General features: G+C 35.0%; 3 protein-coding genes across 3 annotated transcripts; all 3 read right to left on the bottom strand.

Annotated features, from left to right (window-relative positions):
* Positions 1-462: 462 nt before the first annotated feature.
* On the bottom strand, positions 463-2,027 carry LOC103421030 (ubiquitin-conjugating enzyme E2 28-like). Its single transcript, XM_008359068.4, has 4 exons — positions 1,769-2,027; positions 1,438-1,565; positions 981-1,085; positions 463-795 (listed from the first exon to the last, which is right to left on the bottom strand). Exons 1-4 carry the CDS (start codon positions 1,836-1,838, stop codon positions 652-654), a joined length of 447 nt encoding a protein of 148 aa, XP_008357290.1. The 5' UTR covers positions 1,839-2,027; the 3' UTR covers positions 463-651.
* A 545-nt stretch (positions 2,028-2,572) lies between these two features.
* LOC103421031 (rac-like GTP-binding protein 5) lies at positions 2,573-5,971 on the bottom strand. The gene is made up of 7 exons (XM_008359069.4): positions 5,571-5,971; positions 4,522-4,609; positions 4,331-4,440; positions 4,141-4,204; positions 3,396-3,460; positions 3,167-3,232; positions 2,573-3,073 (listed from the first exon to the last, which is right to left on the bottom strand). Exons 1-7 carry the CDS (start codon positions 5,667-5,669, stop codon positions 2,972-2,974), a joined length of 594 nt encoding a protein of 197 aa, XP_008357291.1. The 5' UTR covers positions 5,670-5,971; the 3' UTR covers positions 2,573-2,971.
* A 5,924-nt stretch (positions 5,972-11,895) lies between these two features.
* LOC139196156 (uncharacterized) lies at positions 11,896-13,831 on the bottom strand. Its single transcript, XM_070821816.1, has 3 exons — positions 12,739-13,831; positions 11,954-12,651; positions 11,896-11,907 (listed from the first exon to the last, which is right to left on the bottom strand). The coding sequence occupies exons 1-3, from the start codon at positions 13,829-13,831 to the stop codon at positions 11,896-11,898; spliced, it is 1,803 nt and encodes a 600-aa protein (XP_070677917.1).
* Between the last annotated feature and the right edge of the window lie 934 nt (positions 13,832-14,765).

The following is a 14,765-nucleotide window of genomic DNA, read 5'->3' as shown; positions in this document are numbered from 1 at the left end:
AAGAATTTTTTCAATACCGAAACAAGCAAAGGTAATCGATATTCGAGTGATAGATTGTAAGACGTATATCTGGTGAAATAGTTAGTGCATGAAGTTTTTGTATGCCTTTCATCAAAAGAAAACCATTACGATCATTTGATCCTAATTGGATTAGGTTTTTGTGTCTTGCGGAACAAAAATGGTCAATCTCAGCAAAGTCAGTGGACTTCGCTACCTTTTCGGAGCATAGCTGGATGTGATGGCATCATCGCATCCATTTGAGCAGCTCAACCCAATCAAAGTTGTTGAGTCCATGATCGGACCTCTAAAGTATACGTTTTTCAATCGCCTTACTCTGGCCCTAAAAAATCATGATCCCACAATCTTCATATCCTTATTTTCTGGTAATTTTTTGTTTTTTGTTTTTTTTTTACAATCGATATTATTTGTTTGTGTGCTGATTTCAAAACTTTCGAGCAAGAGTTACTAATAAAAGTTACCTTGATTATTTCATTAATTGGATTTATTGATTGTGAGCTATATATATATATATATTCGTTTCAAGCAAAGGAGCTCAGATTACAAGTTGGGACCACAGCATTCATAACAGAAGCAGTAATTATTGACAGTAAAAAGAGGAGGTAAATCACTTAAATAAGATTAGGGTTTTAATTAACAAGTGGCATACTTCTGGGTCCAACTCCGAGCCGTTGACTCATATTTGACTTTGTCACTCTTGCACATACGAGCAATCTCAGGCACAAGAGGGTCATCAGGGTTTGGATCGGTCAGCAATGAACATATGGACAGTAAAACCTGCATTAATCAAGTGATTATCAGTAATTAGATTTCAATCAAAACAATAATTTAAGATGAGCGCCACCGACTATCGTCTAACTTATGTGTGACTTGACACGAAAGTTTTCAACTTGTCTCAAAAAATTAAGATTCTAAGTTAGCTTAAATATGAATCAACAGAAAACTCAAATTGTGTGTGTTACCTTGGAAATGGTGAGTGCTGGACTCCACTGCTCCTTGAGAATGTCCAAGCAGATACTGCCGTTGCTGTTTATATTTGGATGGAACACTTTAGTTCTGAAGGCAACCTGCAGATTCTTACTGAATTAGCTGGTAGAAAGACTAAGATCTTGGGTATTTTCTGTTGCCGGTCTTATATTGTCATATTGCAAAAACCAGACAGACGTTTAAGCAGTAACAACAATATGATCAATCTTTCATACCCACAGCATGACAATATAAACATCTTAGCTTAGCATACACTATACAGTTTGAAACTTAAACTTCTTATGTTGCTAGACAATCTGACGATGACAATATAAACGTCTTTTGAAACATAAATGCCTTATGTTACTAGAAAGTCTGACAAGAAAACATTTCACCGAAGGGTGACAAAATTATGCAAGAACAAGAGTTTTGTGGAATTTTCTTGTTGCATACCTTTGGAGGTTTGAAAGGATAATCAGGTGGAAAATGGATAGTCACAAGGAAGACACCCCCAGAATAAGGGCTATCATTTGGACCAATTATTGTTGCTTGCCAATGAAACATGTCCTCAGCCACAGGACCTGAACAAAGAAGAAAACAACACCATAAAAATTACAAATACTTCTAATCTCTTCTCTTCTTCATACTTGGGTGTATGCAAGTTGGTTAGAACAGTGTACTCCTTATTCACCAAAGTTCGAACACCTTACCTGTAGTTCAGATTAGATTGACTAGAATACCGCTCGAATAGAAAATTTAAGAATAATTTCTTCTTTTCTTTTACCTGCACTACATGAAGTTGGTGGATCTCTTTGCAAGTCCTTGAGCTCCTTCAATATTCTCTTTGAGGCCATTCAATTCAACCACTTCCAAAAAACTGAAGCTTGTTGGTTTATGTTGGGAGGAGGTCGTGGTGTATTTAATGAGAGGGGTGGTGGTGGTGGTGGACCTGGAGGAGAGGTTCATGAATTCATACTGCGGGCTGATGAAAGTGGGAAACAGAATCAGTTCCAGAAACAAAAGTTGAAAAGCAAAAGAATCAAGAGAGTCGCATCAATGTGAAATGTAGCACAAAAAATTCAAAGATATTATTTGCTGTCACAAATCTCTAGTCATTATTCTGTTTACAGAATTCTAACTTTATGTCACATGTAATTTGCTGCAAATTTGATTACTTGTGCATAAGTTGGAAGAACTTTTCGGTGTGATTGCTACGTCGTCCTAATAACATCATGTAGCTCTTAAAAAATTTCTGCAGATGCTTCCTACCACCCAAAAGAATTAAAAGATATATTCGTGCTTAGCCTCAAATAGTTCATGTCTTGAGTTTCTGGGACAATTCCAAAGTTGATGGGCTGTAGATCAATTTAGGTGCGGACATTCGCGTTGAAAATTGTGGGAGGCCGAACAAATGACAAAATGGTCATTTGCCCAGCCTCTCACGGACCACACTTGAACATTTTTGTATATGTTCATACAGACACATACATTACAAACAGAGATTTTTGTACATGTTCATACGGACGCATATATACATTACAGAGAGAGAGAGAGAGAGAGAGAGCATTGTCACACTAACATTCAAGGCTGCAAGAAAAATTATCATGATTCTTATAATACATATACATAATCTTGAATTTTGAAGTGTACTAAATCAGATTACACGATGTGGATATTATCGTCGCTTAAAAAGTAGAATTTCAGTACTATATAGAGACAATACATTAGGGAAATCAAACCCGAAGAGAAGAGGTTTCTGCATGTTACTAACATCGTAATGCAAAGCACTAATATACAAATCAGAACACTGCAAGGACAGCACAAACAAAGAACTTGATGCATACGTAAAGAGTGCTCCTACACCTGTCAGTCGCAACTACAATTCCCAGCCTGCGGCTTCCTCCAGGCGGAAAAAGATAGCACAGGGGCTGAGAAAGATAAATGGATAAATGGCTAATTGGTCGCACTTTCTTCTGACAATCACAAATCACAATATAGAGCAGGCCTTCTGTGCCTTTCTCTTCTTTCTCTTCTGCTTTGGTGGCTGGAGAACCACTTTAATGGCTGCATCAAAGACTGCTTTCACATTCTGCATTCACAAAGGAGTATTTACCGCAAACAATGTTAGACCAATGCATACTTTCCCCATCGGTCTAAACTAATCTGAATTGAAGTTACAAACCTGCTGTGTTTTTGAACTGCATTCTATGTAAACCGGAGCCCCAATCAGCTTCTTTAGTTCCTCTCCCTTCAAAAGGAACCCAAATGAGAAACCAAAAAAAATGTAGAAAATCAGGTCTTTATCCTATTAGTTGCCAGACTTTGTGAGAAAAAAAAGAAAAAGAAAAGATTGATGTAATAGTTAAGCAAAGAAATATGCGACTGTAAATTCATGTTGCACCAGAAAATACCTGCGCTGTGGTAATTGGCACTGCACCAGGGTGATCTACAAAGAACTGCTTGTCATCTCGAAGATCTACAACAATAAAATATAGCAGTCATGAAAAGCAAAGGATGAGTGACGGAAAAGATAAAGAGTACATCCAGTATGCTACTGCAATATAACATGATGTTTACTAGAGTACATGTGGACACTACGGCAACATAACCAAGACATGATTGGATGAGGCAATCCTGATGATATCAGACAAATCTTTGTATTTCAAAATGCACATGTAAATCCAACATATGTACATATTTAAATGCTGATTGGAAAGGGGGTTTACAAAGAGCACCTGCTGATAAACAATTTAGTGCCATTACAAAGAGAAAGCTGTCACAAGGTTCTTCAAAATTAAACTTGTAACCTTTGCTAAGCTTTTATCATAAGAATCCATTGACATTCTAAAAAAAGGCTAATAAATAAGTATAGATTGCATGAAAAAGCAACCCAGAGAGTGTAACAAAAAACAGAAACAATCAACACAAAAGATGCAATTGACCATCCCTTTCGATCTTGAAGTATGCAATGAACCCTATCGGATCCAACCAAGAATTCTTAGGTAAGCAACAACCCTAGGAAAAAAATTCATAGGGAAAAGAAAACTACAGAATAATAGAGCAATTGAAGTCAAAACTCATAGTAATCACAACTCAGGAGTAGCGTAATAGGAAACAAAGGAAAGCAAGGGGGTAGAGAGATTCTAGAGATCTAACCGAGCTTAGTTCCAACAAGAATAATTGGAACACCAGGTGCATAATGCCTCAACTCAGGAACCCACTAAACATTAAAGCAGGAAAGAAAGAAAGCTTCATCAGTGAACTTAGACATCAATGATCATACAATAGTAGATGAAAGAAGAGGGTGGTGGAAACGAAAGAATTGACTGTGGATAGTTTGTCTTACCTTCTTGGCAACATTTTCATAGCTGGCCTTGCTTATGAGAGAGAATGCAAGTAGGAATACATCTGCCCCACGGTAGCTCAATGGTCTTAATCTATTGTAATCTTCCTGCCCTGTTTCACAAATTTAAAACATGAGATCCAAGCTTTAGAAGAAGACAAAAGGAAGGAATGTTTGTTTTGTTTTGGACTTACCAGCAGTATCCCACAACCCCAAATTAACGGTGTTCCCATCGACAACAACATTTGCACTGAAATTGTCAAACACAGTTGGCACATAATCCTGTTCCCCAGAACAATGGAAGACAGTAAATCGTAATCAATCTCTTGAAAAGTCAATCTCATACAGAAATAAATAAATAAACATATGAAAACAAAAGTACTGAAATTTTTAACAATCACACAAATGCAAATCTATATGAGAAAACTCTCAAAGTTACATGCATGCCATACTTTTTGAATCACAAAAAGCACCTTACGCCGAGCAATCGTATAGTCTATTAAACAGGTATAACGCAGAAAGGTGTCTATTCACCATTTATGATCAATCAAGGAATTGTGTAAGCAGAGAAATCTGTAGACATGAAATTTATCGAAGCTCAACATTCAACTCAGTTACTTGGCTTAATTGTGAGATAAGACTAGATACTGGTTAAGGAATGGCAAATCAAAGAAATGGTCAAAGTCAAATGGGCAAAACCAAGAACTCCTACTAAATTCTGCACTTCAACATAAGCATTTTGATCATTTCAATTCAAGCACAAGAGCTCAAACTTGATGTGAAATACAAGATTTCTTTGTAATACTTTACATACCAAATAGAGGGTAAACTGAAAAATGTTGAAAATAATAGTTTAATAAATTAAAAGCCGGAAATTGTTCGCGTTAAAATTGAAGTTGAATTTAGCATGAATTACCACAATACACCAACTACCCCCAATCAAATCATGAGAATCAAGTTTCTTCTCATTTCCTGATTTTGTGTGAAAACACAAATGATGAAACACAATACACAAAACAAAGCTTTTCTTTCTTTCTCCCACATTTTCTTGGAAACCAAACAAAGAGAAAGAAACTTGCTCAAGAAACTTGCAGCAAACCCACATTGAGTGACCAGAAAACCCTACTGGGCTCAGCTAAGCAAACCCAACTAAAGACAAACCTCAAAGACTCAAACTTTTCACATTTTTTCCTTCACTTTCTCAGCAATCAAACGGAAAAGGAAGAAAAGAAGAGAAGTTTACCGTGGGGAAAGTGTTGCTGGTGTAGGAGATGAGCATACAGGTTTTTCCCACAGCTCCATCCCCAACTGTGACACACTTTATGAACCTGGAGGCACTCATTCTCCACCCAACTCTGCCTCTTCCTTCTTTACTTGTGCTTCCACAAAAACCCTAATCCAAAATTCAGCAGAGGTTTCTGATTTCTTTAATCCCCAGAATCCAGACAAGTTTTGAGACCCAGAGAGACGGGTGGGAAGGGAAAGATGAAGGGGGCTGGGCCTAAAAGAGCCAGCTCTTGCCAGCTATAATAAAAGAGTATGATATTAATGTATTACTGTGCACCTCGATGACTCGATATCCCAATTCAGTAAATTCTGTTGTGTCCGTCTCACTGTCACTGTCACGTGAAGTTGTGTGTAACTTTCACACTGTCGTATAACACACGTACAATATTATATATAGAATTAAGACTTATGTATTCAGTGTTCCACTTATATTATAATACGTAAATTTGTATGTCAATGTGACTGTTACGCACTAAATGTTGCCCAATCAAAGTCCCAATTCAAGTTTCCAACATTTCTTTGGAACTCAGTAAAACTCCACCAACAAAACACCTCTTATGCCTTCTTGAGTACCTTCTAATTCAAGAGATTCAAAAGAAAATCACAAGATTACAAGAAGTAGTTAGTTGTACTTATTTATTATTTTTTTTGTTTTTGTTTTATTAAACGATAAATTTGTTAGATTAAAAAGTCATCAAAGTTTGAATTCACGTCGTGATGCAAGAGCAATACTACTCTTCACTGATAAAGGTTCACTTGCGAGACGTTGTACCTATTGGGGAAACAAAAGAATATAGCCAGGCTATTAATTTGAATTTCGAGGTTTGATCCATTTATTCTGTGTGGGGTTATACCATCCAACTTGGTACCAGAATTTGCATGTGGAGTTGTAAACCCTAAAAAGCTGTGCTTCGTGCATGGCAATTCTGTCTCTTCCATCTTCCTCTTTTCTTTTCTTTTTCCTGTTAACAAATATGTTTGATGGATTTTATTTCAGTGTCCAAATCCAAACCAAAGAAGTAATTTTGTTTCGTTCTAAGGATACATACCCCAACATATTTATTGATAACTTATGTTGTCAAACTGTAAATTTGATTTAATTATCTACTATTCGTTCATAGTCTATCAGCTTCATATGCAAATTTAAGAGAATGATAATATCACTCTCTGCAAAGATGAGAGACAAGTAACAATATCTTTTCCATTTCTTTGGGCAGAATATTAAACAATTAAAGTATTGTTTAGGTTTGTAGTTTACATATCTAGTTATAAAATAGAGAAAACTAATTAAAAATGTTTGAAAATTTTGAGTTTTAACGAAAATGACAAAATAAAGGGTAAAATAAATAGTGACATTTTAGTGTAAAAATATGATTTTTCCGTTAAAGTAAACAATACCGAAAGCTTTTCGTTAAAGTAAATAGTACCGAAAACTTTTCGTTAAAGTTCCTGTAAAATATGCGGTCGTGTTTATTTTCAAACTTGAACTAGGCAGTTGACCTGACAGCCTTAAGTAATGCATATATTTAGGCAAAAGAGCATAGCCAACCCATGCTTTAGAGCATCTATAGTATTGGGTGTAAATGGAGATCTACCACGATTTAATTACTTTTTTTAGTGACGAATCTCCATTTAACTAAGCGAACCGTAAATTCCTTTACATCTCGTTTTTTCAATACAGTAATGTAAAAGAAGAGCTAAAACTGGCTTTAGCTTCTCCCATTAAAAATGCTCTTAAAACATGTTAAAACGACACCGATAAAAATGTCCATTGCAGATATGTTGGTTACATAATTAAAGAAGATGAATAAGATGGGTATGAATATCTTGAGATCTGAATGCATGTGTTCAAATGGCATTAAGGATGGATGTTGACAAGTTTTATAGTGGACTTTGCAATGCTAATTTTAATTTTCATGTGAAGATTTTCAGTGTACCATCCATGCTTTCTTCTGAAGCAAAGATATGGAAAATACTTAATTAGGTGGGGGTGTATGGTTAATGTTGTAGGGATCCTTGGCTTTCAAGGTGACCAAATATAATGTGCACTAATTATGAGGGAAAAAAAGCAAAGTAGCTAGAAAATTAAGAGGGAGGGTAGTGATCACACTCTCCGTTTTGTTCTTCTGCACTATTTCTCTTGTTTTTGGCGACTGATTTTCTTTTGATTTATTTAATTGTAAGACTAGAAAATAAAAGAAGAATGCAGAAATCTATAGGAAAGTGCGGAAATCATTTCTAGTTTGAAAAAAGGAGTGAGAATGGTCATTGTTTCAGTTTATTGACCTCATCATGCTCGAGATCAAATCTTTAGCACCTAATTGTTGTTTGACACATATTAAATTTATAATAATAAAATTAAGAAAATTTAAGTATATAAATATGTGTTAGTTATTAGTTAAGGTCACAAAAGGACCACATTCATTTTAAATGCAGAAGATTTGATCTTATCATACTCCCTGGCTCTGCAACGAAGCAATTCCTTCTATTAAATTCCTGGTGGTTGAACGGTTAATAGCCAATCCACCCAACTCATCATACTTGTTGAAAGATATCCACACACATTTTATAGAATATATTGATATATATTAGCATAAAGTTTTGTTGCAGGCCCTGTCATGGCACTTCATAGATTATGCTAAATGAACCAATGTTTGAGAAAACAATTAATTTTTTTTTTAAAAAGGATCAAAAGTAAATTAGTGAGAGACAATGTGGGGAAGGTAAAGAAGTAAATGAACATTCTTTATCTAAATCATAATTTAAGTAATTAGTTAAGTACATACTTTAGGTGGTCGGTTTTAATGATTTGAATTTTGAATTGGGAGAAGGACTGATCACCAGCTCCACAATAAGTGCTAATTTGCTTTGATTCAAAGTTTTGTTTTATAATTTGTAGTTAGGTGGTTATGTCTCTCCTTTTTCTCTCCTTTTTCTATGTTTTTCTGTTTGTTGTGATTCCTGCCTTCAAGTCAAGAAAATAAAAAACAAACCGAGGCTCCATTTGAATCGAAATAAGGAGCAAACGGTTTTTTCAAAGTCGTTTTCAGTTTATTTGTTTTGAGTCGGAATAAGCTGCAATATTTGTACGCACGAACTTCTCTTCTTGTGAGATATTGTAGTTTTGATTTTGTTAATTAAAAACTTAGGACTTCGGTCGTAGAAGTAAGACCATCTCCAACAGAAGAGTCCAGAGGGCTAGAGTCCGAAAATAGTCATAAAACTGTCTCCAACTGAGGGTCAGGCCAAAGAGCTCGTGGGCCTCACTGGACAAAAAAGGGCCAAAGGGCCAAAGGGCCAACTGGCCAGCCCAAATGAGCCAGCCAGCCAACCCTGGGTCGAGCTGAAAATTTTGAATCTCAATAGCTAGTTGACGTCAGCTACCCGTTATTTTTGAATTTTTTTAAGGTCAAAAATTTAAAAAGAATATTTAATTAAGACCATAAAGGTGATTGGTTCTATGTAGAGATGTTGCTTTTATAAGCATGTTTGATTGCTCAAACCTCTCCCATAGTCGATGTGGGACAAATATAATGGGTGCCCCAAATATAAGTTTCCTATTAGAGATGGTAAATGTGCATTTAATTTAAGTTATTATATTTTTTAAATTTAAATAATATGTTTGGCCCTATGGCTCTTTGGCTCTCAGTTGGAGATGGTAAGAAATATGACCTTATACTGTTCATTAAAATATTAATTTTTTGGAGGACCAGAGGGCTGAAACGAGCTCTCTAGCCAGCTTTCGGTTAGAGATGGCCTAAATGCTCTTAAACATTAGCACTACAAGCCTTTTGCATCATCGATGAATAAAATTTTCATTTTGATAAAAAAAATTATGATACATTCAAGCATGCTTATTGGTATCAAATGTCGATTTTGTATAATGGTATAAAAATTTTACTTCGCTAAATATTTTGAGTTTAAATCTTATCGACATTTGTTCTTAATCAAACACAAGATTGGAAAAAAAAACCCCTTGCCTATCAAGACAAATGTAGTGACAAGGTAGCTATCAATTGTTTGGGTGACCAAACCCTTAGGCTCAGTCCCTATCAATTTAAGTGAAAGAAGATGTTGCTCTTATTTAAAAAAAAAAAATTAAAAAAAAAATAAAAGAAAGAAGAAGGAGGAAGATTCTTCACTAAATGTTATTTAATAAATAGTAAACTTTGTGGAAAAATCCCATTGATCTGATTATTTAACTAAGCTTAATACACTTACAATGCAAATCAATACAAATTTGAGTAGCACATGGGACCCACTCATGAGTGCATGTGCATGAATAACCCGCCCTCCTGCTGCTTCTAGTCTCCAATCAACATCTTTACATCTGGCTCCTTATCAAGATACCTTGGTCCCTTCCACCTTTAATTAAGACCCTAATCAATTGCTAATTACATACGATTCGTTTAGTCCAAGAAAATTACATACGATTAATTTGTAATTTGCAAGCATGTAAAAACCTAGAGCAATGTCGACCTACGTGCTTGTGCTTGGAATTGTGATCCTTAATGACATTTACATTATGATATTTCAATGCAAACATCGGTTAAATCAATTGTCAAGACAACTTAAACGTCTATTTACATACAAGTTTGAATCTCTTTCAGTAACTTAAAATAGTTTAGAATATGATGGATTCTACCACCTCTTTGTCTTCTTTCTTAAAATTCTTAATCAAATAGATAAACGTATTACGGAAGCATGTACAATTTTTCAATCTTTCTCAAAGTTTTCAAGGCAATCACAAAGTGCAGCACATGATGAAAAATAGAAGAAAACTTGAAAGCAGCAAATTCTTTGACCACTTCTACCTATAAATTAAGACAAAAATTGTTCCTGATTGGCTAAATAAATAAATAAATAGAACAATTCTCCAATTATTGTTTACACTAATACACAATTATACCATAAAATTTATACAATGATAAGGCATTCTACCATTGGCAAGTAAAGAGCATTGGGTGCATTGGTTCAACTGTATATATGTGTGTATATATAATATATATATAAACACACACACATATATAATTATATATAAAGCCTATGCTGTCTATGACAAACCTTAGCGCCTTTTTTAGCCCCTCCACGGACAATAGCTTCAATGGCTGCTTAGTCTTGCCTGAGTTTGTTATGTTAGAGGATCAACCAAATAAATTCCTTCTGAATTCGAGGGACTCCTTAATGCTGTTCTCAAGTTCCTGGTAGTATTAGAATGTATATAAGCAAACAATTTATAGGACCAATTTGAAGAAACTAAAACATATTATACAGAATGGGTTCATAGCAAAACACAAATGTGAACTGTGAAGTCTAGATTAAAGAGAATTAGATATTCTGAAACCTACCCCCCCGTTGAGCTCAGTTCGCATTGAGGAATATTTCTGCGATTCTTTCTGAGAAATTAAGGAAACAATAAATATCAATTAGCAAGTTTTCCTTGAAAATGGATTAGATCAGGCAAACAAAGATTAAGGCATAAAATTGCTTACCGATTTGTGAAATTTACAATATATCCAACGACGTCTGAGATAAAAAGAGGAATCAATATTAAAAACATCAAGAAATAATGGAACAGAAACTACTGGAGTTTAGATACAAATTGAGCATCTCAAAACTCAATTGGTTGGAAAAAACATAGAGGCATGGAGAGTGTTTGAAGTCACTGTAGAATTGCTCGTGGTTCAGAAAAATATAACATTATTACATGGTTACATATAGTGGCGGAGCCAGAAATCTTACCACAAGGGGTCATAGTGTAAAAGTCCAAAAAAAAATTTAGGATGGAAAAACATGTTGAAAATGAAATCATAGTACTTTCATTCATAATTCATAACGGAAACAATATTACAAGTTATAATTGTCCACGACGAGGTTTCATATTTTGAAAACGAAGCATTATAGCTTCATTTTCAATACAAGCAAAAATATCTCTCTCAATATAAACAAGCAAGCTATCACTCAACCATTGATCTCCCATTTTGTTCCTAAGTGGACCCTTAACAATATTCATGACAGAAAATGCTCTCTCCACTGAAGCAGTTGCAACTGGTAAAACCAAAGACAATGTAATGAGCATACATAATTGAATACTTGATGCATCCTTGTCTCCACCATTTTTTTTGCAAGATCACCAATCCCTTCCAATTGAGAGAAATCACTACTGGAACGCACATAATGAATATAAATCTCAAGTTGATCTTCAAGTGCCAAACGATCCTCATCCGAAAAGTCTTGAGGATAAAATTGAGCAAGACGAAGTAACTTTGGTTTATCAAAAGCTACAAATGAATCTTTCGGACTCAAACATGCCAAACAAATAAGCAACTCGGTATTTACCTCATTAAAGCGATCCTCTAACTCCGTAATTTGCTCATCAATGACATAAATAAAGAGCTCCACACGATAATGATGACGATTTGTCTTTATTGGAGCATTACGCCTTGACCTCCCTGGAAGTATAAATGCCTCTTCTATGTTAGGAACATCAATATAATGTTTTTCACAAAAAGAAGATACTTCATCAACCAATGCATCGAACCCATTATTCCTCATCCAATGTAGCTTTTCCTTGCATGATTTCACTAAAGCCATTGCATTCACAATTTCTTGATCTTTCCTTTGCAATGCTTGTGACAAATCATTTGTGAGTCCTAATATGACTTTCATCAAGAAAAGGTGAAACACAAACTCAAAAGTACGTATAACTCTCATTAACTTATTTGCTTCACCCGCACTGTCATTGGGATTATCATCAATAACCATTTGAAGCACATGAACCACGGATGAAAACATGGAAATGATGCTAATCAAGGTACCATAGTGTGAGTTCCATCGTGTGTCACCGGCACGTTTGAGACTTGTTTCTTGATTTAAGCCTCGCCCCGTTATAAGACAATCATTTTCAAAAGCTATCACAAGCTCTTCTTGAAGTTGCTCTCTAAGTAAATCACGCCGCTTACAAGATGCTCCAACATTATTAACCGTTGCAAAAAAATAGGCAATGTCTATATTCTTCTTTGCTACGGCAACAAGAGCTAGTTGAAGTTGATGAGCAAATCAATGAACATAATATGCACAAGGTTGTTCTCTCAATATCTTTGTTTTAAGGCCATTCAACTCACCTCTCATATTGCTAGCACCATCATAACCTTGTCCTCGTAGCTTGGAAATGCTCAAATCGTTGCGAGAAAATAATGTGTCAATAGCATCCTTTAGTGAACTTGAAGTAGTGTTGGCAACATGTTGGATACCCACAAATCTTTCAATTATATGCATGTTGTCATCCACATAACGCAACACCATAGCCATTTGCTCTTTCACCGATACATCACGTGCTTCATCCACCAATATTGAAAAGAATCTATCTTTTAGACCATCCATGATAGCATCAAGTGTTTCAAGGGCACATGAATTCACAATTTCTTTTTGAATGCTAGGAGCTACTAATCTGAGATTCCCCGGAGCATTTTCCATCACAACTTCTCTAACTTTATCATTATTATCTGCAAGGAATTGCAATAACTCCAAGTAATTTCCCCTATTGCTTGAAGTGGCACTTTCATCATGGCCACGAAAAGGAAGACCTTGTCGCAATAAAAACTTAGTGCACTTGATTGATGCATTCAAGCATGTGCAATAAGCCTTACGAGCTTGGTCGGAGTGTTTGCTCACTGCCATTTCAATATGTGTAGCTTGATTCATAAAATTTGTAGCAGCTTCTCTAGCCTTATTATGAACACTCCCAACCGGTCCAACATGCATCTTAAATCTTTCTCTCCCTTTCTTCCAAGTCTTAAATCCATCTCCAGTGAAAGCTTCACTACCCACTTGTGCAAAATTGGTTTTAAAGAGATAACAATAGAGACAAAATGCCGCATCTTTAGATATACTATACTCCAACCAATCAAACTCATCAAACCATTGGGGAATGAAGCGTCGATTAATTCCCGACATATTAGTTATTGGGAAATTATGACCTCTAGGTTGACAAGGTCCTTTTTGTAGATATGATTTTCGGACCTCATCTCTCATATTAGCATCATAATCTATTATTCGAGTTCTCAATCCAGGATCCACTTCAAGATTACCCAAAACACCATCTAACTGACTTTGTCTTGAACTTGGAGTTCTTGAACTACCAACAGTATTTGAACTATCAACATTATTCGAACTACCCGAACCCGATGGTGACTTTCTCTTAAAAAACCGTTCCATAATAATTCTACATATACAAAATATTCAAAATAAATACTCACAATAAAAACAAACCATCAACATAATCAAAATAAATATGAATTGGATTTCAATTAAATTAAATATCTCATCTTGCATTCTACATATACAAAATAATGAAAATAAAAACTCACAATATAAACAAACCATCAATATAATCAAAATAAATATGAATTGAATTTCAATTAAATTAAATATCTCATCTTGCATTCTACATATACAAAATTCTACATATACAAAATAATGAAAATAAAAACTCACAATATAAACAAACCATCAACATAATCAAAATAAGTATGAATTGGATTTCAATTAAATTAAATATCTCATCTTGCATTCTACATATACAAAATAATGAAAATAAAAACTCACAATATAAACAAACCATCAATATAATCAAAATAAATATGAATTGATTTTCAATTAAATTAAATATATTCTACATATACAAAATATTCAAAATAAATACTCACAATATAAACAAACCACCAATATAATCAAAATAAATATGAATTAGGTTTCAATTAAATTAAATATATCATACATAGGGTTTAGAACTTACTTGAATTGTGAAATTTCACAATAACAATGAGCAAATACAAAGAGCAAAGCTGGTGGCACCACCACCACAGTGACGATGACGGCAACACAAAGGCACCTTAATGGCGGCAGCAAGGGAGGAGATGGAGTTGAGGGTTTGGGGAGGATTGAGTTTGGAACTTAGGGTTGGAGGAGGAGAAAACAAAAGAAATTTGGGGATTTTGGATTCGAGGGCTTCGGTTCTGTGCAAAATATGGCTGAAAAGGACACGGTTGGTTTTTTTTTTTGTTCAGACCTGCCCAGGACACGCCGGGCATTTTTTTTTTGTTCAAACCTGGCCCAAAACGACGTCGTTTTGGCCAGGTCATTTAAAAAA

The sequence above is a fragment of the Malus domestica genome, chromosome 05, assembly GCF_042453785.1.
Source record: "Malus domestica chromosome 05, GDT2T_hap1".
Classification (NCBI taxonomy): domain Eukaryota; kingdom Viridiplantae; phylum Streptophyta; class Magnoliopsida; order Rosales; family Rosaceae; genus Malus; species Malus domestica.
This window is presented reverse-complemented; position numbering and strand designations above follow the sequence as displayed.